This window comes from Eucalyptus grandis, chromosome 5 (genome assembly GCF_016545825.1).
Source record: "Eucalyptus grandis isolate ANBG69807.140 chromosome 5, ASM1654582v1, whole genome shotgun sequence".
Lineage (NCBI taxonomy): Eukaryota > Viridiplantae > Streptophyta > Magnoliopsida > Myrtales > Myrtaceae > Eucalyptus > Eucalyptus grandis.
Window position 1 is genome coordinate 38,851,995 of NC_052616.1, and position 23,537 is coordinate 38,875,531.

The following is a 23,537-nucleotide window of genomic DNA, read 5'->3' on the forward strand; positions in this document are numbered from 1 at the left end:
AATGACTAGTTAGCTTAGGTTAATATCATGAAAAATCTCAATAAATTTATTCAAAATTAATTTTTGGTCGTCAAAATTAATTTTTGATCTTCAAAAATCCCAAACTGATATATCAAAAAACCAAAATTAATATATTTATGATAAAATGTCTATCCGTTAGTATATATTAAATTGTATTAAAATCACAAAAACCATAAATTAATACACCTATAATAAACGAATGGTAAAACTTAAAATTGATACACTCGTCAACTATCACGTGTCATCCAATTCAATAATTTGACAGTAAAATTTAACGAAAATTAACGGAAGATAAATTTGTCATAGGTGTACCAATTTGAGATTTTATGTGGTATTAATCCTTTATATCTTGTTGTGACTTGAAATCCTTGTAGAAGACTAGTATGTGTGATTCTAGAACATCTATCTCCTTTGCTGTATATATTAAAAGTCGGATAAACATCACATAAGCATCATCTTCTTCATGAGACTCTTCCCTTCTTTGTCAATTTCTAGGAGAACAATATTTAACACTGCTACGTAGGCTCTTGGTGGGCATTTGTACTTTTTCATACACAATGATCCTGGATAGAAAAATCCTAAAAGAAAGCACAAATAATTGAAATGACTGAAACCCTAATCCTGATCTCCAAAATGGAGGGTCTGTATAGCAAGGACTTAGGTGGAGGCGAGCCCTCTTCGAACGCGCAGATCTGGCTCTGCCGTCCTCAAAGACTTAGATCTGGCTCGGTTGAAGATGGGACACATAGATCTAACTCTAGAGACCCAGATCTGGCTCGGTTGAAGTTGAGAGAGAGAGAGAGAGAGAGAGAGAGAGATGTGAAGGTTTGATTGTCAAGTTCTAGATCTGAACGGAACCTTTTCTAGAAGCCACTCTCCTTGAATCTTTCAAGAACTTACTACCTAGCAACTAGTTCCTGGATCAAGCAAGACCTTTCTGGGTGAACCGATATGAGCTATCACATTGACCGTTACATCCTTCGAAATTCCATAAAGATTCAAGATCAACCTTTGAAAGCCTATTCTTGTCGTAGATAACATCGGTCAAAAGTTCTAACTCCAGCATCATGGAACCATTGCTCCACGTCTTCCAACCATTTTAAATGACCTTTGCTTCTTGACAAAAAAAAAAAAGACCTTTGCTTAATGCTGAGAGGGTTTTATAAAATGAAACAAAAGAATTTGAAGTTTTCTCAAGTATGGATATGACCGTAAAAAAATAGAACGTGCGTATACGTGCGTATTATACGAAATCATTCAGAAACAAGACAAAAAGGGTATTTTTCTTTTCCTTTTACTATAACCGATTTAAAATGCAGTATAATTGTAACAAGCTGCTATTGATGGTTGAATATGACCCGTTCATACAAATGTCCACTCGCAATTTACCAATTTTGTACTCTCTCTCTCTCTCTCTCTCTCTCTCTCTCTCTTCTCTCTCTTTCTCACACTCTATAAATAACGCCATGCAGGAGCAAGTCTAGCATCGAATAAAGGCAATGGAATCACAAGTACCACCTCTCCATACTGGTTCTTCCGTGGTGAGCGTTCAAGAGCTCTTCAAAGAAACCATGGAGACAGTTCCAGAGAGGTATGTTAGACGCGACCAAGAACCTCAGTTCCTCTCTGGTAATGGAAGCTATGAAACGCCAACCGTTCCAATCATTGACTTGGGGAAATTGTCCTCGGCCCAAACCGGGGGTGATCAAGAATTGCAGAAATTGCATGTGGCTTGCAAAGACATGGGTCTCTTTCAGGTTCTCTCAGGCTCCCTCTTCTCTATCTGTCAAGCCACCCAGGCTAGAAGCTTCGTCTTCCTAGTCCTCCTCTTCTTAAATTTTGTGTAAATAATTTGATTGAAAATCGGGCTGACCAGAAACAGAAACTCCGCCCTGCGCGGCGGACCCTCTAACACTGTCGGTTGGTCAGCCCACATGGACTCCACGTCGTCCTAAGGGCTTAGCATGCATGGGATAATATGCATTCAACGCATCGCGCACTTTTTCTTTTGGTTCGCATCAACTTTTTCTATGTTGGTGGGGGCCTTGGCGGTGGGTTGTTGGGTTAGCTTCCCCCGAAGTATAGTTGCCACCCCCAAAACAGTGTGGCCGGCGCTAGGATTAGGGTTCCGACGGATTCTCGATTACCAAAAAAAAAAAAAATCTTTTTTTATGTTGGTTGTTGAGTATGTATGTGGTGCAATATCGTTCTGTGTTTTTTTTTTTTTTAATGAGCATGTGGTTAGTGCTACCGGACTGAAACATTAACGCAATTACATAAGAGTTTATCATGATAGGAGATTTCAAAAATTGCCTTAGTCAAGCAATTTATGGTTCGTTTCTTTTCTTTTGCTAGAAAGAAACAAAAAGGGACGGAGGAAAAAAAAACGTATGTTATATATTACTAAACTACCACTTACATAACTCTGTTTTTACAAATATCATCAACCTGTTTCTAAGCAAAACCCACTATTAAAACGACTAATTTGTCCATCCCTGTGAAAATATTTTACCATCCTGCTTAGAGTTTGGGTATTTTAATTTTTAATTGGTTTGATTGTTTTGGGTGAGTGTAAGAATTTAGAATTTGTATACATGCATTTCTTGGAGACATTTCTGTAAAATATGGACATATGGAATAATTGAAGGGATGATGCAAAGTGGTCTCTAAAGGTAGGTTATGTATTTGGTACTTTCATAAATAGAAATATGCAAGAAGTAATTGGATGCTCGCTACTATGGATCCTAAAAAAGGAACCGAGCATGATTTCCTGTCGTTCCATACCCTTTCTCTTTTCATGGTTAAAAAATTCGCATCTCTCTCCATTTTCCCTGGACACTATCCTAACAAAATTATGGTACGCAAAATTTTTATATTCTCCTTTCCCCTATATATATGATAGGACGCCTCAGAAGGCCATTTTTGTCTTCAAACCACTGGAGTAACCAATCATATGGATGGCGTAATACTAAAAGTCTACCCACGTTTTGCGCGAGGTTTGAAATTTATTATAGGAAAGATGAGAATAAAAATCAACAATTATAAAAAAATAAATAAATAAATAAAACACACAAAGGCACTCATGTGCACATGGATCTTTGCAATTAAATATGTCTCTATAAGGAGTTTGGTGCACGTTCGCTCCTGTTAAAACTGATTCGTTTTGTTAAGAAATCAAATACATCGTGACAAAGGGAAAAATTGAGGGTGTGATAATCAACACTATATTGGAAATACTAAAAATATTTGAGACTATATTTACCAATTTGAAATTATAAAATGGCAATTTGTATATGCAGCTGGTTAACCACGGGATAGGCCCTTCTCTGCTGGAGGATCTAAAGCGTGAAGTCGAAGAATTTTTCAAGCTTCCCTTGTCGGAGAAAATGAAGTTCGGGATAAGGTCGGGAGAGATCGAAGGTTATGGGAATATCATGCCATCCGAAGAGAAGCTGGATTGGGGCGACAGGTTCTTCATGATACTCAACCCCGTTGCCAAAAGGAGACCTGATCTCTTTTCAGAGCTTCCTTTGTCACTCAGGTTATTTCTCTGTCTTGATACATACGCAAATACACATGTTATGTGCATCATCAAGATAATAGCCTGGCTATATATTTATGTTAGTGAGCTCTAGGGGAGCAAGTATTACGCAAAGAACAAGACTCTGTTTGTTTAGCGGAAAATTAATGAATTAGAAAAAAATTATTCGTTCATTCATGTTGTATAAAATATAAGTGATCATTTTTAAGACAAATTATTTCCAAATAATTCATTTTTCATGAAATAAATAGAGTCTAATTTGTTTTGCATAAAGCTTCTTCAACGAAATAAAATATTTTCAGTGAAAATTATTTTTAAGGAAAATAATTGGTTTTCTGCTGTTTGGTAGTGTACTTGAAAGTGAGAAGAAAAAAGTTTTCTAATGTTGAAATGTTACTTTCGAAAATATTTCTCTTTGATATAATTATTATTATTTTTCCTAATATAAGATAATAAGATGTCCTCAGCATTCTTGTCTAAGATAGTAGTAATATATGAAGTACAAACTTCAAGGTTTTTTCTATTTATTATCAAAGTAAAGTAACCAAACATAAAGATGCCAAAATATTAGAAAACGCAAATAACTAACAAATTCAATCTCCAGGCATTCATAAAATTTCACGTGAGAATTACTCTCCACTATGTATGGGCGTGCATGTGGAAAAGGTGGGCCACACGTAGGAGTCATTTGATCTAATGGTACATGTGAGTTGGCTCACATGTCGTATTATCACATAAAAGAATATTTCATATTTTCTTAATATAAAGAAATGCTTAATACCTTCATTTCACATGCAGAAACACCATGGACTCATACATTAAGGAAACGCAAAAGCTGGGTATGCAGCTACTTGGTTTGATTTCAAAATGCTTAGACATTGAGATCAATAAGATGAAAGAGTTATTTGAAGATGGCTTTCAAACTCTGCGGATGACGTACTATCCTCCGTGCCCACAGCCAGAGCTTGTTATTGGGATGAGACCGCACTCGGATGCTTCCGGCATCACCATCCTCCACCAAATCAACGGCGTCCACGGCTTCCAAATTAAAAAGGATGGAGTTTGGGCACCTGTTCACTTTCTACCAGATGCATTTGTAGTGAATGTGGGAGATTTCATGGAGGTACCATTTCCTTGCTTTGCCAAACATTCTCCTTCAATTTTGAAATTTTAAACTTGTTCATCTTTTTCCGCTTTCTAAAGCATGCCATGTTTTTTCTTTCTTTATCATTAAGCCAGTATCTATTATCTGGGCTCATTTTACTATACCTCCCTTAGAGAACTTATTCGACCCACTTTTGGTCACTTGAAAAAACATAAATTACATAATGAGTTTATAGAATATTTTTTGCCCCTTTAGCTAAAAGTATGTCAATTAACTCGAACAACTTTATGCATCATTATTAAATGAGTTTCATTTGGAGGTAACGTGATGATGACTATAATCCTTACCTTCTGCTAGTTTCAAACAATTCTGATTTCGATGACAACAACATTGATCATCTATCAGTTTAGGTTTTAGGGTTTGTTTGTTCAAGATTTAGTAAAAGTGAAAAGTAGTTTCTTGATTTATTGCTAAAATTTATAGTATAATGTAATTTGAAAATTTATATATATATATATATATGCGTGAATTTACGTGTAAATGCTTGTATATTGTAATAATGTTAAGTATTTTGGATTTCAAAAAGGTCAAACTGTGTGAAGCGCGAGAATTAAAATAGACCCAAAAAAAGAGTAAAAGTCAACTTAAAGAGATTCTAAGATCTCGCAACTTCTCTAAGGTACTGGTGTAGGACAACTCGAGTTCAAAACTCTCAAGACCCCAATTTCATCTCTATCCTTTGTATCAAACATTAGCCTTGAATTTGTTTAGTGGACCGTTCACCTTATCCAATGGAAATACAAAGGCATTTCGTATAAATTTCAACAACCATGAACATATCATACGAGTAATTCGGTGAATCTAAGGTATCTATTACTAGGACTATGCAAATTAATGCAAAAGCACAAAAGACCAAATCGGTGTGGTCATCTCAGACAAGTTTTTTCGGGTTAAGATTCAGTCGTGCTAGGCTACCAGGTGCATTTTCCCTTTTCTCTTTGAAAATTTCCTTGAAGCCCAGCCTGTTTGCACGTGTATCTAATATGATTTCCCTTTGCTTATAATGGCAGATTCTTAGCAATGGTCTTTACAGCAGCATTGAGCACAGAGTTACAGTGAATTCGACAAGGGAAAGGATCTCAATTGCTATGTTCTTCAGCCCTAAGCTGGACTCAGAAATTGGCCCAATCCAATCTCTAGCGACTAACAAGAGTCCAGCACTATTTAGAAGGATAAAGATGGAGAAATATGTTGAAGATTACCTGTCCCAGAAGCTTGATGGAAAGTCCTGTTTAGAGAGGACGAAGCTTCAGTCGAAGAAGGCTGATGCATTTCAAGGGGAGTGAACAAGAAGGATTTAGGAAGATCCTTGCTTGCCAAGCTTAGTTGACCAGCAAAATATTTTAAGCATCCAATAAGAGTTTGTCACATAATGTTGCACATCTATTTTGTAAATCAATTTCTATGTCACTTAGAGTATTGAGTGTTATAGCACCGGTAGTTGAAAAAGCATAATGTCATGTAAAATAGGTATTTCGCTACACTGGTATCTTAATGTTTAAATGACATTGTATATTTCAGTTTGGGCACTACTTCATATAAATAATAGTGGGAGTGTGTTAATATTTAGAAATGAGGTTTTGATTTTAAACTGCAAATCATTTGGAAATTTTTTTCACTTTGCGACTTCCAACGATTAAAAGGTAGTATGTATCAAGTTCAAGTTTAAGGAATAATATACCCTAAAGCATCTCTGTTCTATTTTTAGTAATAACTTTTCATGCCTCAAGATTTAATATATAATAAGATACTCTAATTCCCATGATTCTGTATTTATACTCCTCTATAGAAGAAATTAAAGAGAAACGATTGGAGAATTTAATCTCTTGATCAAATAAAAAAGATTACTCATAACTTAACAAAAACAAGTTCACTCACAAGAATTTACCATAAAAGAGTATGATATAACTGAGATCACTGCATAAGTACTTCATTATAGAAAAATCTGGTGACTAAGGAGAGTCTAGTGTTGTTTTGAAGGACAAAGATGGAAACATATTTATGTTGCAATCCCTTGAAATGAATCTCAGGGTTGTTTAACTAGGCAGGCATGTGTAAATCTCTAGCAAGGTGGCACCTACACTTTGCTTAACTTTCTCAAACATTACTAGCCACAATTTAGATTCTCGCTTACTTGAGTAATACTAGAGTTGCCTCTAACTTATTCTAGGCTAGTTAAGAGTCAAGTTAGGTGCAGGAGGCCACCTTAATTCTACTAACTAGAGATTTGGGATTTTGAGGACTTGATTACACTAATTTTACATAACACCCAATACCAGTATCTTTTATCTTTTAGTAAAACATTATTTCATGCAATCATTTCCGATGTATATTCCTAAACATTAGAATCTACATGGTCTTGGTTAAGTGCGCAAGCCATAAATCACTCAATAATGATAACCATATAAGTAAAGTTAAAAAGGAAAGAAAATGTAAAAATAACTTGAACATTGTCGGGAAAAAATAATATAATGCACTATTATAATGTCGTGGGATAGGACCCCGTGAAAAATTTCTAAGAAATAAATACGCATAAATCCAATAATAAGATATTAAACGTGAATTTTAACTCAATGTAAAGTACTTCATGCACTAAAATAACAAAATACTCCTATATCGATCATGAAACCCAAAAAAAAAAAAAGTCTTAGGTGTGTATATTTAATTTTTTAAAATTTCATTTTATTGAAAATAGCTACACTTAAGATCTCTAACATGCTGCATCACATGAAATAATAAGAAACCTAATAAAACACGATGTAATTCTTTTTTTTTTTTTTTTTGGTAAACATAAGGTGCAAAACTAAGAAAATTAACATCTAAAGTCTACAATCCCAACTTTATCACTAAGTAAGAAATGATATAATTCTCTAGGAGGCTATAAGTAGAACATAGTATCCAATCACTTAATTATGCCAATTTTGATAACGATATCAACAGGCCGATTGCCTTCCCAAAAAAAATAATGTATTTGAACTCAAAATGAGAGCTCAATAGTCTTTTGATATCCTTAAGTAGTATTGGTCCAATGTTATCCACTATTGTCTCTTGGTTAGCAAGTTTGGTGATAATTTTGGAGTCCATCTCAATGATCGATTTATGGAAACCATGTTCTTTGCAATGGTAATTCCCAACCATAATGCCCATAGTTTTGCTTGTGAAGACAAACATATTACAAGAAATGAGATAAAACCACCAAGCTAGTCACCCCCTTCATTTCTAAATAATCCTCGGGCTCTTACAAGTCCTGGATAACCTTTAGATGCTCCATTTGTATTCAGTTTAATCCATCCTAGAGGTGGAGGATCCTAGTTGACCATAGTGGGAGAAGTACATGATCCATTTTTAGATTAGTTTATCATGAGTGAAGCTATGATTTCCTTTGTGTATGATTGGGTTACTTGTATAGGGTTGGAGGGAAAAACAAAGCTTTGTTGGAAAAGTGACTTGTTTCACCATTGCCAAAAAAGCCATATACTCACAGCAAAAGTAGTACTCCATTCATAATGGGAGTTGAATCTCCTGTTGTCGGTTAAATTGGATTTCAACCATCTAGATAAATTCATTGAGAGTAAATCTTCAAGACAATGTTCTGAAACGAGGTCAACCCATATGTTTTGAATAATTGGACAAAATACTAAAACATGGAAAGTTGTTTCCATTGAAGACTCACAACGTAGACAATAAGGGTTACCTCCCACATTGTGAGATGTTCTCAATTTATTGGTTAATAAACACTTATGTGTTTCTAGCCAAAGGAAGGTTCTAATACATTGAGGTCTCCTCCACTTCCATATAGGGGCCATAACTTGTTAGTTTCTTGATTATCGATCCCTCTAACAATTTCACATGTTGCTTAACAGGGAAAGATCCATTGTAACTTTCTCAAAATAAACTATCTTTCTCATTGGAGGCTATCAAGGGTTTGATGGCTAGAATTCTAAGGATTACATATTTTGGTAAGATTCCTTGGAAGAGCAAAAAGTTCCAATTCCCATTTTCCACATAATCAAGAACTTTTTTGTCTGCCTTAGGTGAAGGTAGGTGGAAATAATTATGTTGTGGAGTGGCTTTGTCACGCCCAAACTTTGAGCGTTTGCACATCCCTCGATGGTCAATAAAATTGCAACATTCCCAAGATGCGTCGCCGACCCAATCGGTTATGCACATATAGAAGCGAATAAATAATCCCCATACAACAAATAACATGGGATAGAAAAGCAGGACAATCAATTCACAAAAGCCACACTTTTATAAACAAACTGGTTTATACACAAAGGCCAAAAAGCAAAAAGAGTTACCAAACTACCTTACCCTCGGACCCTATCTACTTGGGATCCAAGTCTATCATGACACTATCTGGGATGCCTAGCAAATTAGCTACCTCCTCTCTCCCAACTGCGGGTCCGTCGAAACCATCCATGGGACCTTCTCATTCCTCGTTAGGCCCATGATGAAAACAAAGCCTTGAATCGATGAGGTACAAACTACAATAAGCCCTCATCAACCAAGATCGTGGTCACGATGAGCTCACGGGTCTAAGGACTCCCATGGATAAGGAAGAAGGTACTCTGCTCACTACACCCTTGCGGCTGCCCAAAACAAACGAGTCTCACCTCCATCTACGGACTTGAAAATTGAACCCACGATGGGGTGAGACGATGTCTTAGTGAGTTCGCGCCCTAAACCCCGATTAGGAATGTAATACACCTAGAGGCAATCTAATCACACATCATATCAAACTTACTTCGCCTCAGCACCTTCCTACATGTTAGTATAACTCATAAAATATTTATAGATGCAATAAATGAAATCAACAATTGGAACGCCTCACTTTCAAATCAATCCAATACAAGAATCCGATTATAAGGCCAAATCATTATAACACATCCCATTCCGCGCCACAAGATTTTGTCCCATAATCAGGCACACCTATTTCACTCATTCATGTGTCCTAATTGATTGTGACCTAACGGCCACGACTGACTCAATAGTCAACGGTCATCCAGCTTAATTGGACATCATCTCACACCATCGAGCACGACAACGTCTACCTCTAGACGGCATTCCTGAATGAGCATCGATCCAGCCTCCACTACGACTGGCATCCGTTGACAAGAGGCATTCCCAAAGGAGCATCATCGCTTAAAACCTCGTGACGGGTTCTTATATCGATCATGCACACACTCAATCCCAACCAAAGACATCGTGCTTTGGACTCAAATGTCCCAATTAAAATAATGTGCTTTGCCTATTTTTTTTCATATTAAAAATACCCAATAAAATAATCGTGTGTGAGTACATGGTTAGCTTGAACCATAAAAGGTGATATCATTTCTTTTAAAAATCTCACTATTTGGTATAGTAATTAAGACATTTTTGACGTAAAAAATCGACATCCAGTATTTTCTAATTAAATATCAAAATTTCATATTTTTTAAATAATAACTCAAAATCAACAATCATCATTCAATTGCATAAACTAATTACACCACGACAATTAACATGAAATTCTGACGACCGGCTATCCTGAAATAATTTCCAAAAAATAATAAATAATTAAATAAATTACAAAATTAATTAAATAAATGCAAAATAATTAGATAAATGCCTAATTAAGCCAAATACACTATTCTAACCACCTAATTGGACTTAAATAAATAATGCACTAAGCTAAATAAATCATACAATCTAATTAACCCATAACTAAACTAATCTAACCACCTAATAAGCCTAATTAACCAAATAAACTATTAATCACACTAATCTAACCACCTAAACCAATCTTAGGCTAAGCTAAACCTCCCCTAAGGATAATTAACCCCCTAAGCAAGGTTTAACAAGTAAATTCACCAGATTTGCAAGTCGATGAGTTCACGACAACGATGACGTGGAGGCGAGCAAGACTTGAGCTAGAGCGACGCCAAGGGAGGCCGAGGAAGGGTCGGAAACGGGCCATGAAGTCTTAGCACCAAGCTGGAACTTTGGTTCTGAGCTAAGTTGAGGGGGCTGGTCAAGGGGCTCGGCAGGCGGAGCTAGATGACAAGACAGCATCAACAAGACTAGGCAGGCAGGCAAAGACGAGTTGGCAGCTCGGGGACCAGCGATGGTGGCTCGGGGGCTTCGGGACGGTGACAAACGATGGACTGGGCTCGCGGGGACGGCAAGCTCGAGCATTGTTGTGGGGTGTGGCGCGTGAGGGAACAACTGCTTGTTCACTTAATTTCGAGAATTGTCACGTTGTAAGGTGAATTACCATTTTTAGCCAATAAGTGATCATGTTTGGGTTAATAGGTTATGGCAATAGGTTATCATGATAAGTCCTTCCAATGTTTGATAAGTTATCAATATGCGATAGATAGTTATGCGATAACTTGCTATGCTATGATAAGTGTAGTATGATATGTTGATATGATGTGCTATAATAGAGAGATAAATTGTTATGTGATGATATGGGTTAAGTGATAGGATGTTGTGATAGGGTATGTTACTAAAATAAGTTATTGAATGAGTATAGTAATGATTTAGACCGTTATACATTGACATATTTTAAAGAAGTGTCCAATGTGCCTTAAAGTTTGATATTGATGCATTGACGGGAAAAGATATGAGATGCAAGCATGAAAGAGTGATATGTGACACACATGATTGCATATGTTATGAGCATTACACACTCTTGCATTGATTAATGAGAAAATATATGAAATGAGTTGTGTGATGATATGCTTGTGTAATCATCTAAAGACCCTGATGCATTTTATGTAGGGTAATGAACCCGTCCTGATGCGTTTTACGTGAGGTGATGCTTGATTTAGTTCGGATGCCCCCACGTCAATGGGATGTCGTTCACAGAGGGATTTCAAAATGAAGCTCCCTACAGGAATGCCTTCTTGAGGCGTTTACGTGGGACAATGTCATGCTCGATGGGTCAAGACAATGCCTGGTTACGTCGGATGGCCACCGACTTTTGGGTCAACCATGGCCTTGAGTGGTCATAATAATCGAGGCATACATGTGTGGAACGTGCATGAGATTGGCTTGTGATCATGACTGGACTATTGCATAGCATAGGTGCATGTTTATGATATATTGTATATTTTATGTTCGACTTTTAGATATGAGACGTGTTATAAGAATTGTTTACATGCTATGTTGTAATGACCTTGAGAAAGTGAAGTGAACCACTCATGTGAATAGTTAGGGCAAAGCAAGGGCTTTGCTATTGATTTGCCATCAATAGCTATCTTGCATGTTTAGGGTGATCTCAAGGTGAAGCACTTCCCTAGGTGAGGTCTAGAGAGTTCACTCATTGAGTTTATCTTACTGTTGTTGTTAAATGTTTATAGGCCCTAGGAATAGCTGAGACTTTTCATTAGATCCGATTCAAACTCCTGGTAAAGCATAGCTAGGAGGTAACCAATTACTTTATCAAGGGGATCGATGCATGTTATACACGCTATGTCACGATCATTTGGGTTGATAAGAGATTGCTTAATCTAATGGCTCATTAGTTTGTGGCTTGGTACTTTTGGATAGGGGATGAGAGCCACGAACCTATTCATGGTTTTGATTGTCCACTAGGTGCTAGAGGATCGGGGGGAGGCATTGGCTGGGATGCTATGAACGTGGATGTTCTCTATGGGGAGGTGTTCGACCCGAGCTCAACCTCAATATGATCGTTGAGCCCAAGCACTAAATTATGGAGCCCCTGGCAAGATAGGAGATAGTGGGGCTAACATAACTTTTTGGAATCGCCCTTGTAGTACCAGAGGTGCTAGGTTTACCCCAAACCCCTTTTTAATGAAGGTCATGGCTGCACTTTTAGGCTAATTAGTGTGGTGAGCAAGCTAGGTTTAAACTAGTGTGTCTAACTTGTGTGAATGTGGCTTGTAATAATTGATGACTTTCTAATGCATATTTATATATAATTATCATTTGAACAATCATTGTTTGTTGATTGGGTGATTTGTTTATGCTTTCACTTGTGTATTTAATCGATAAAGTGATTTGGTTGGTGATGCCTTTTGGGACGTTGCAATCAAATGACCTAAGACAAAGGATAGTGTGGGGTGTCTCGTGTCTCACATCTAGAGTGAGTCGAGGCATAATATTACTTATCTCGATAATGGCCCTTATCCATTAGATCACCATCCTTTTCATGAAGATGAGTATTGGCTGCATATGTTTATCAAAAGGATGACATTTCAATACTCAAACTTATGTCAAAAGATTTGTAAGCACCTAAATGTTTTGCCCAAATATCATTATCGAAAGATGGGAACTTGCTTTTCCTAAAAAATATTTAATGCATATAGATTATCTAGACGTTTAGTATAGCTTTTTAAATGGAAGATGTTTTTCTTCCCTTAAAAAAGAAAAGAAAAGAAAAACCAAGTTGAGATCAATGATCTAATTGTGACAAGCTAAGCCTTAGGGATAGATTAAAAATTAAATAGCGAGTTGGAGTCAAAATGCAATTTCCAAAAGTTGAGGAACCATTCGTAAACTTTGCAAAATTTTTCCCAAGCCCTTAAATCATCATCTTTGCCACAAGTAAGGTTGATATTGAGCATAGGACAGGTCAAATTGATCAAATCAAGTCAAAATGAATAAATTCAGTCAAATTAAGCATTCTTGGTAAGAAGGTGGCCAATTTTGAAGGACTTTCTTGCAAAGTTGGGTTGGGACAATTGTGAAGAATAATTAGGATCTTGAATTACTATATATAACCTTGCCAATTGACCAAAAAATTCTGCCAGATTGATGGATTAGAGCACTTAAACCAACTAGCAAAACTTAGTCCATGATTCGGGCTCAATTCAAAGCTACTTAGTAAGCAACTTTGTGGCCCTACCCTACTCAACCACCCGATCAGCCTAATCTCTACTAAGATGGAAGACCATAATTAGGATTGCATGTGGACAAAAATTGGTCAAGGATAAGTTACTAAAAGCATGTGAAAATCATAGCAAAATCCACACATTCAACAGCTACAAAAGCTGAAAAATTTGGTGAAGTAAGTTGGCAAGCTTGGTAGGTGGTCAAAGACTGACCAAAAGATCCCTTAATTTAGTAGGTAAGATCTCTAAAGCAGGCTCTTTTGGGGCATAAAAGGTAGGAAACAAAAGGCACTAGAGGGAGCTCTCAATCATTCTCAAAAGACACCCCTCAAGCAACTCAAAAAACCTCAACCAAAAATTCCAAACCGACCCTTGGAGAAAAAAGTTAAATTTTCACAAACTTACAATGAAAAATAGACAAAATATTCAACTAGAAAGTGAAACTTGACTCAAAGATGTTTCATCTATAGATTGCACGTTCGAAATGGATATCTATAAGGCTTCCTAAAGCCCCTCGAAAAATGCCCTCTTGGCAGTTAATAGAAGAAGTTTGAAATTTTTATAGTGTTGGACCTAGTTGGTCACAAGTCGGTGAAAGTGAGCATTTTTGAGAAAATTGACGGACAACTGAGGAAAACAATTACTTATAACTTGAACTAGAATACATCTAGTTTGATTTAGAGTTAAATTGGTCAGCAAAAGAGGTCTTGGAGTCCAACTTTAAAGACCAACAAAAGCCTTCTTTGTTTGTTCTTTCTTTTCAGATCTCATTTTCCAATTTAAAGGAGCCAAGTTCCACACGACCCCGAAAGTTAATTTCTTGGTTTCCTTGGTTGACAGCTATTGACACTTGATTTTTAGTCGACTTGTTGCAAAAGGTAAAAGAGCGAGATTAGGGTTCATGATCCCAATGGGACCCACTTCTCGACATAAAAAAAAATGTCGCCTTTCACTCATTTCTCAAGATAAGCCCTAATCCAATTTCTGTTTTGATAAATTCACTTGAGGACTTTGTGATTCAAGGGATTTTGCTCTTGAATATAAGAAAATCAAGCTATTAAGCATCAATTGGAAAAATTTAAATTGACCCATTTGAGACTAAGATTTAATTTTATGAATCAAGGTCCAATTTTGATATTAGACCTCGATTTAGTTTTGGCCTAAGTGTTGTGACGTCAATTTAAGGTCAATTTGAAAAGACTATCCTAAATATGGACAGTTATTTGAATACATGTATCGTAATATTATTTGAGTTCAATTTCAATTAATTTGTGATTTCGAGTGAAGAATTGCAAAATTGCCTGTTTTGGCCTATAATGTTTAACTATGTGCACCCATGGTCTAGGTCCGCTTATTGCAATAATCGATTAATCAAGTAAAACAAACCATAGATTGCATTTACGGGGTTTAATTGGCTTAATTTGATTAGAATCAAACCATTTCTATTCAAATTATGTAAGCTTTCTCTTCAATTTGATCTTGAGGGCCAAATTGCACAAAATTTCAGCCCCTAGGGACTACTTAATCAAAACCGATCAATAATTGGTCAAATTGGTGTGGACCAACTGAACCGATCTAACAAGTCACTAGCGAGGCAAGCTAGTTCGGCCCCTTACTGGCCAACTCTGAATTGCTAGTGACCACCCATCAATCCCTCGTGCATATTTCTTTCCCATGCCCTTACTTTTTCCAAATTCACAAAATAACCCCTGAATTTTGTAAATTTATGATTTAACCCCTAATTAGGCCTTAATTGCAATCTTCATTTTAACTCCTAATTTTTGCAAATCAAAGCCATCAGATCGGTCATAGGACATATTCTAGGTGGGATTAACTCTTAATGGACTTAATTTGATAATGAAATCAAAATTTTGACCATTAGATCGAATTGACGATCAAGATTTGGTGATTAGACCGAGGTATAAAAGGATTTTCCTCCAAAATCACAAATGGAGGGCTCATCTGTTAATTTTCAAATCCAAATTGCAAAATTTTTCTCTGAAAGTCTCTTTCTATCTTCACTCTTCCTGCCCAAAACCTCCTTTCTCTCTACCCACGGCCCCCTCTTCCTTTCGCTGAGCTGATTGTCGCTAGTTTAGGCCCCTGTTGGCGATGCTCTACCTCCATTGGCGACCTTCTCTATCATCCCATCCTCGTCAAAGTGGTGTCAGCCTTGATCATTTCTGGAATCCCTCGCCCAACGGTGTTCTTCCTCGATTACAGAACACCAGTAGTCTTATCTGTGTTGATCTCGATTAATCCTCCAGCTTAGATTGGTGGCCTAAGGTGATTCCTAGATGTCCTACCCCTCGGGGATCCCTTCCTTGGTGTATCCTCGACCGTCGAGTGGTTGAGGCTTGATTGAGTAGTCACCCGAAGCCTCCCGGTGACCAGATCCTCGATCAATGCTCCAAATCAGTCCAAATTGGATTGGTTCCTTCGATCACCACCAGTTTTGTCCAGGTTGTAAACCGACAGTCCAACCGCCTTGATCCGAGCTCCTAACTATCCACGAAGGTTCGATCGACTTCCTAGATGTCTTCATAAGAAATGCTTCTCATGTCCCATTCTACATATAGAACTTTTCTTATGATTTTTTCATGTCATTAGGTCATAAAAAATTAACCATGTTCTGTAATGATCATGTTGAAATGGGGGCTTATCACGAGCCTATGAAAACTCATTTGTTTGGATCCCTTTAAGGGCTAAATCATACTTTGATGTCTTCTCAACATTTGAAGCATGCGTTACAAGCTTCGTATCCATACATGGCACGTCATATTTGAACCTTGTTTAATATGTGAACATCATGCATCAATTTGGCCAATTGCAAATGAAATTTGTTAAACACACCGTTCTTAGTTCTAAGTCACTTTGTAATATTAATGACTTGTGTGACTTCTTGGCATCCCAACTTAGGGTTAAATGTTTTACTCAAACCTTTGTCGCATTTATCCTTATGTCATGTGCAAGTTTCATGCTTTTCATGCATTGTCTAAGTGGTCTTATAGACTATTAAACATGCATTATATTCTGTTTTGTATGTGGCTGATTTGCATGCTTTCACAAATATTAATTTTTGACCATCAATTTGACCTCAATTGAACTCAAACCCTTCGTAGGACTCGCTTTTATCTTTTCAATGCCACCAATATTGTGTGATGAGGCCATACCCGGGAGAGAGAATGACTATGCAAGACTATGCAATTTTTTTATTTTATTTTTTGCTTGGCATGTCCAATTTCTACAATAATGATGAATTTTAATCCCTAATGTTATGACATACAAGAAACAACTTTTCACGTGAAAGATTTAGGTGTTAAGAATGTTGAAGATTTCTTTTCTCAAAAACTCAATAGAGATTCCTTTTTAAGAAAATAAGAAGATTCAACTAGGCATGACAGATGCCTTCGAAGTTGAATGATTGAGAAAAGTTTCAAAGACCAACACTTGCCGAGCTTGATGATAAAATTTACAATATTAATTTTGCCAAATTCGATTTACTAAGAGAATGGTAATTTCTACATGAGGTTTTAAAAAGAAAAACGAGGCAACCTTGAGCGCACAATAAGAAAATGTCACTTAGGGTACGTTTGGCAACTTGCCAAATAGTAATAATTTCTTTTCTTTTATTCTTGATAATAGATTTGAAATATAAATTCGTTTGGTAAAACTTTTATTCTTGAAAAAAAAAAATTATTCTCAGAAGTATATTTGGAATAGAATCGAGAAGTAAAAAAAAGTTGATTATTTGTCCCTGAGAACAATTTCATAGTCAAGCCAACCCATTTTTTTCCTTTTTCTCTTCTTTCTTCTTATTCTTCTTCTCTCTCTTCTCTTCTTCAACCATTGTTGTTGCCGCCACCACTGCCACCGCCATCCACCATCGTTGGTCATTGGCAACTAGTCCGGTAAGGTTTGGCGATCTTGCCAAGCCAAGGCGAGGTTTAACGAGCTTGCCGAAGGCTTGCTTTGCCAGATCTAGCATGACTGAGCCTCGCCGATGGCCAGGTGGGCTTCGCCTGAGCCTCCCCTAGCCATTGACCGGGCAAGGCTAGCCAAAGGTTGGGTGAAGCTTGACCTTGCCTAGAACTGGTGAGGCCGCTCGCCTAATCAAGGCTCGGCTAATGAGGCGCCGCCTTGGCGAGGGTCGGCGATGTTTCGGCAAGGTCGCCAATCATCCCAAGGCCGGTAGTCGGCAACCCTTGAAGAAGAAGAGGAGAAAGGAAAGAAAAAAAAAAAATAAAAGAAAAAAATTATTTAAAAATTAAAAAAAATGATTTGAAGTAGAAATTTTGAGAATAGTGTCAAATGCAATTTTATTTTGGAAATTAAAATTTTGGATAGTTATTGAATGATTTAAAATGTTTAGAAATTGTTTTAATAATAGAATAAAAAAGAATAATTTCTGATTAAAAATTGTTTCGGGAACAAAAGTGTTACCAAATGCACCCTTAACATTGCAAATCTATTCTCTAAATCAATTTTTACATCGCCTATATTGTTTTGTGTTTTCAAGTATTTTTTATTTATTTAAAAAGAGGCATAATGTCTTGTATTATTAGTGCTTTGCTTGTATTAATATATTATATTTGTAAAATGTTATGTATTTCAATTTCAGCTTCATTTTATATAAGTATGGTGGAGGTCTTTGTAGGTTTACAAGTGGTAAGTGTTAACTAGTGTTTTGTACTACGCATCTAACTTTAGAATGGTCTTGGGGATTAATGGATTCAATTAAGTCGAAGCGATGGCAAGATGATAATATGCAATTGAACGTGCCAATGACAATATTTATAGTAACATGACAAAATATGATAATATAATCACGATGCATTAGTAAGACCACCAAGTATAGGCATGTAAGATAACATGACATAAATGATTATACATCTTTATTTTTAAGATTAATATCATGAAAAATCTAAACTGGTATACCTCTGACAAATTTATGAAAAATTACTTTTTTTACCATAAAAACCCAAACTTTGTAAAATTATGACAAATTTACCAACAACCAAATACTAATACATTTGTGATAAATTTATTATTCGTTATTTTCCGTTAAATTGGATTAATATCATGAAAATACACAAACCGATACACCTATAACAAACGAATGATAAAATTATAAACCGATATATTTGTCAATTGTCATATGTTATCCAAGTAAGTAATTTGACGGTAAAATTTAATTAAAACTAACAATATGTTATTTATCATATGTATACGAGTTTGTGATTTTTGGTAGTAAAAAAATTATTTTTTTGTCAATATTAAAAAATTAGTCTAGAGGGTCATACTTATATTAGTTTGAGGGTTTTTTTTTTGTTATATTACCTTTTATTTTTATGGTAGGAAATAAAGATGGGGTGGCATAATCAATCGGCATCACTTTTTAATATTGAGAATATGAGATGAACTATTAACGAAAACTAATTAAGATGGAAATTATCCCTTATATAATTCAGTTTATTTAATATAAAGTTATCTTTACAGTTTTAAAACAATTCTTTCGGAAGTTCTGATTTCTTCCATGTAAAAACTAGGAAGATTGATTTCAGATGCGAATGCAACAAAATAGCGAGAGAGAGAGAGAGAGAGAGAGAGAGAGAGAGCTGCAAAACTTTTCTGAGAAAAAACATGGTGGTGGAAGAGACGGTGAAATCTGCGGCGGCGGCGGCGGCGGCGGCGGCGGCGACCGGCGACGATCAGAATAACCCCGCCGCGGCGAACCCTAACCCTAATCCGAAGGGCGTTGCAGGCAGCGGCGACCCGGAGCTGGAGGAGGGAGAGATTGCGGGCGAAGAGGACTTAGCCGGAGCAGTCGGCGAAGGAGGAGCCGAAGGCGGACCAGCCGCATCCGCTGGAGCATTCGTGGACTTTCTGGTTCGATAACCCTGCCGCGAAATCGAAGCAGATGGCTTGGGGTGCCTCCATGCGCCCGATCTACACGTTCTCTACCGTCGAAGAATTCTGGAGGTGAGAAATTTTTTTGCGTTTTTCTCTCGAATTTTGGGAACCCAGTTCTAGAGTCGATTGAGTTGTGGTTGGGTTGTTCTCTTTTCTGGGCAGATTCTTGTTTATCATCGTGTTATGGCTGATGGGTCTGATGGTGTTCCAATTTTGTTCTCGCTGAATCCAAAGTTTTATGTTTAGGGAGAATTAGTTGCTCTGCCATTATGGTTTTGAGGGTGTCTGTAGAGAAGGACTGTGGTTGATTCTGTTTCAAGTTTTGAGCGATGGGTTGTTATGTCTCTATTTAGTTGAGTTAGATTATTTGTTCACAGAATACTGGAATCAATAAGTTGAATTCCAGTTTGCTTGTAACTTTCGAAAAAGACATTATAATTCTTGGCCTGATGTCGAATGGAGAAATCTTGTTCTCCAGTGGGTGACATAAAAATCAAGCCTTTAGCCTTTATTGAACTGAACCAGTCACGATGGTGTTCCCAGAGTTCTTGTCCCTTATATTGACCTCAAATGTAATGGTGCATCCATTATACTCGTCAACCATCAAGGGATACTATAACTGTTTATTGATTGTCCTTTGTGCCCTGAGTTTTCAATTAGCATCATGACTGGAAACAGGGCTGCAGGGTTCGTGCACTTGCATGGGTACTATTATAGTTAGCCAATTATGCTTCATCAAGCTTTTTGACATGTTTTATGTGGGTTCTGAACTCTGACGTTCAGTGGGACATTGGCTTTCCTTCTCAGAAGAATATAAGCTTTTGGCAAACGCTTGAGGGACATTGTAGAGGCTTGACTGTGTTGTTCATGATTTATTCTCTTGAGTTTTCTTTCTCCCTTCTCACAAGTTCTTACTGGATTATTGTTGAAACTTGCAATTTCAAAGTTTGACTAAGGGAAATTGTTACCAGATTGTAATTACTGACAACAATGAATTAGAGGTGGTGATTCAGTTTTTTGCTTTGAAGTTGGTAGTGTAGATTCGAAAATCATAAATTCTTAAAAATATGTTGTTCTGTTTATTTACTGGAAACAGTTAGGCCTTTGTGTATTCTTATATTTTAGCTTCTTTGACACCTCAACCATTCAGTGGAAGTTTATTTTACTGGCTTCTCAGAGCATATGCTCTGGCCTGTGCAAATACATCTTCGGTGGTTGAACAAGAGAAGATTTTAAAACTGAAATTGACATCTTCAATACTTTTTCCTTGAATTTAATATCACTGTTTTTCAGTCATTGATCCTGTCCTTCATAGGCCCATTCCCAGCAATTTTGTCAGGTTGAGGCTTCAAGCTTTGTTGTCTGATATTTTTCTCATGAGTGATATGGATAATTGATCCTGGACATGGGTTAGATTGTGTATTATCTGTGAACAGCGATTTACTCTGCAAGGATGCTTTTTGAGTTTTGCTGGAAGTTTGAATCTCATCCATAGTTTTGATATTGAAATATCTTCATTTCTATTTCTTTCGCTTTCGACTCTACACCGATGTTGCAAGATCCTCCTTTGATGTGGTTATTGGGCATTGTCTAAACGCAGTTGCAATCAGCAAAATTTGCATACCTCGCACTTTCTAATTGTGCCCTTTTGCCGTGCTTCCACCTTTGCTTCCTTTATGCAATGGAGGCTTCATCATGTTGAATTTAATCTTATGAATCAGTCTGACGGATTTATCTTCCAACCATGCTTTCAGTCTGTACAATAACATACATCATCCAGGAAAATTAGCTGTTGGAGCAGACTTTTATTGCTTTAAAAACAAAATTGAGCCAAAGTGGGAGGACCCTGTTTGTGCTAATGGAGGGAAGTGGACTGTGAACTTCAATAGAGGAAAATCTGATACCTGTTGGCTGTACACGGTATGCTTTTCATCATTTACTCTGTAGATAAGTATTCTAATAAGCAAGGAATGCTCTTATAAGTCCTTCTACTGTTATTTCTTGCATTAGTTGCTGGCAATGATTGGAGAACAATTTGATCATGGAGATGAAATATGTGGAGCCGTTGTCAATGTCAGAAATAGGCAGGAGAAAGTATCTATATGGACGAAGAATGCTGCAAATGAAGTTGCCCAGGTTCTTCTAATTCACCAAATTTTATTATGTCCTTAGCCTGTTTGTATATCAAATGATTATTTGATTTAAGTTTCATGCACATTGTTTATATTCATTAACTTCCTGTTTCTATAGGACTAGGATATGTTGGAATTTAATATAACAGGAATAAGGCTTCTACCTGAAAAGGGATGCCAATTACTTTTAGATTGGTTATCATTGTAACTCTGAAAATTTTTCTTCCTCTGCTATGTAGAAGATTTTTGTCAGGAGTCTCTTCCTAGTTGTGAACATACCAGATTAACCTTGGTTCTTGTTTTATACAAGTAGTTGTATCACTCTGACTTAACATTACTCGACTTGAGAAGTATGTCCCTTTACTGAGAGAATGAGGGATGCTGATCTCTTTTTGCCTTTCTTCTTTTCATTTAGCTGTCCAAGGGAGCAATTTTCTCTTCTGCTTTTTTCTCCTTTTTTGAAAGAGAGTTATGCTATGCATTACTTGCCCTGCGATTGGGCCAACTGCTCTTAAATGGTACCTCTGTAATCTCAACTAAAATTTGGGGCATCTTTTTGCATTTGAGAGTCTGAATCCATACGGGGTTATGTGGTTGCCACTGAAATGACCTCTCTATGGACTATGGAGCATTTTTTTTGGTGCAGCAACAACAATTAAGAAAGGACAATTTCACTCACTGTAATTATTCCGCAGGTGAGCATAGGGAAGCAATGGAAGGAGTTTCTGGATTACAATGAGAATATCGGGTTCATATTTCATGTATGTTTTATTCAGCAACTGTTTTACTGATCTCTCCCCCCCAAATATTTTTTTTTCCTTTCTTCTTCTTCTTCTTCTTCTTCTTCTTCTAAGAATCTTGTGAATATTGCGAGTAAATTATTACACCATCATCCTCAATTTATTTTCCAGGTGTTTTTTAAAGTTGGAAGTAGTTTAAGTTTAAATTGTTTTCTTTTCTGCTCTTGCAGGAGGATGCAAAGAAGCTTGACAAAGCTGCTAAGAATCGCTACAACGCATGAGTTTTTGCATCTTCTATTTAGCTCGAGATGGAGTTTCTTAATCCAGAATCATGCTCAATGTCAAGTTATGATCTCATGTATTTGGACTGCCTTGTACTTTGAACTGCAGAGTAGTCCTTGCGGTGTAAAAATAGATGAGTTTGGCATGTCAAGAAAGGTTTTTTTTATAGGGGGAATTCAAGATGAAGATTATAACTGCAAGTTATCCTTTCAATGTGTGATTTGGTTCTCGCTTTTCTAATGGTTTCTTGAGCAAGAGATAGTTGTGTTCAAAGTGCACAAGGTGACAATCAAGGAATGGAAAAGTAAAGGGCTTTCTCAAAGTATCCTTGGGAGTTTATAGAAGTGACACCCACATAAAAAATAATGATGGGTAATTTAGAATCACATTTGCGGACATGGAAATCATAAAATGGGCTAACGCATTGTGCTATGCTGACGCCGGACACGGTGACATGTTTAACAATCGTGTTAACCGTGTTGCAGCTTTGTTAGGCATGTCATTTTCATGTCGAAAAGGTTCGGACTCATTGAATCTTTAAATGTAGCGTGTTCGGGTTAGTATTACTTATTCTATATTATAAACTATACACACATTTTGGTATTGGTTTTTGTTTCTTTTCTTCTTTTTTTTCCCAGGGGTTGATTTACTCAAATGAGATAGGACCTACCGCAATATCGAATACTCGGATTTTTCAAACTAGTTCAATTTAGTTCAATCTATCATAATTTCATGTGGGCCTTGTGCACTGCTATCTTATGGCCCCGGGATCAAGACCTCGTTCAGGCATTTCCTAATTTGTTGCATGCAGCGGTACTTTGTATTCTCCTCATAAGTCCACGCGTAATGCCACTGGAAAGTCGGTCGATCTACTCAAAATTGTAGGCGTTGAAGTTTTCTCAT

General features: G+C 36.8%; 2 protein-coding genes across 2 annotated transcripts; both read left to right on the forward strand.

Annotated features, from left to right (window-relative positions):
• Positions 1–1,495: 1,495 nt before the first annotated feature.
• LOC104445080 (codeine O-demethylase) lies at positions 1,496–6,296 on the forward strand. The gene is made up of 4 exons (XM_010058892.3): positions 1,496–1,778; positions 3,321–3,562; positions 4,361–4,685; positions 5,738–6,296. Exons 1-4 carry the CDS (start codon positions 1,521–1,523, stop codon positions 6,011–6,013), a joined length of 1,101 nt encoding a protein of 366 aa, XP_010057194.3. The 5' UTR covers positions 1,496–1,520; the 3' UTR covers positions 6,014–6,296.
• Positions 6,297–19,088: 12,792 nt separating this feature from the next.
• On the forward strand, positions 19,089–22,889 carry LOC104445079 (eukaryotic translation initiation factor 4E-1). Its single transcript, XM_010058890.3, is given in 6 exon segments — positions 19,089–19,393; positions 19,395–19,549; positions 21,235–21,400; positions 21,491–21,616; positions 22,308–22,373; positions 22,583–22,889. Coding segments are annotated over 6 exon segments (747 nt in total). The 5' UTR covers positions 19,089–19,210; the 3' UTR covers positions 22,634–22,889.
• Positions 22,890–23,537: the final 648 nt, after the last annotated feature.

Bases quoted from the DNA above. Each gene is read 5' to 3' on its own strand.
- LOC104445080 (XM_010058892.3), top strand. From the start codon at position 1,521: ATGGAATCACAAGTACCACCTCTCCATACTGGTTCTTCCGTGGTGAGC. The intron at 1,779-3,320 runs GTTCTCTCAGGC...TTGTATATGCAG, and splicing joins AAGACATGGGTCTCTTTCAG to CTGGTTAACCACGGGATAGG. The intron at 3,563-4,360 runs GTTATTTCTCTG...TTTCACATGCAG, and splicing joins GAGCTTCCTTTGTCACTCAG to AAACACCATGGACTCATACA.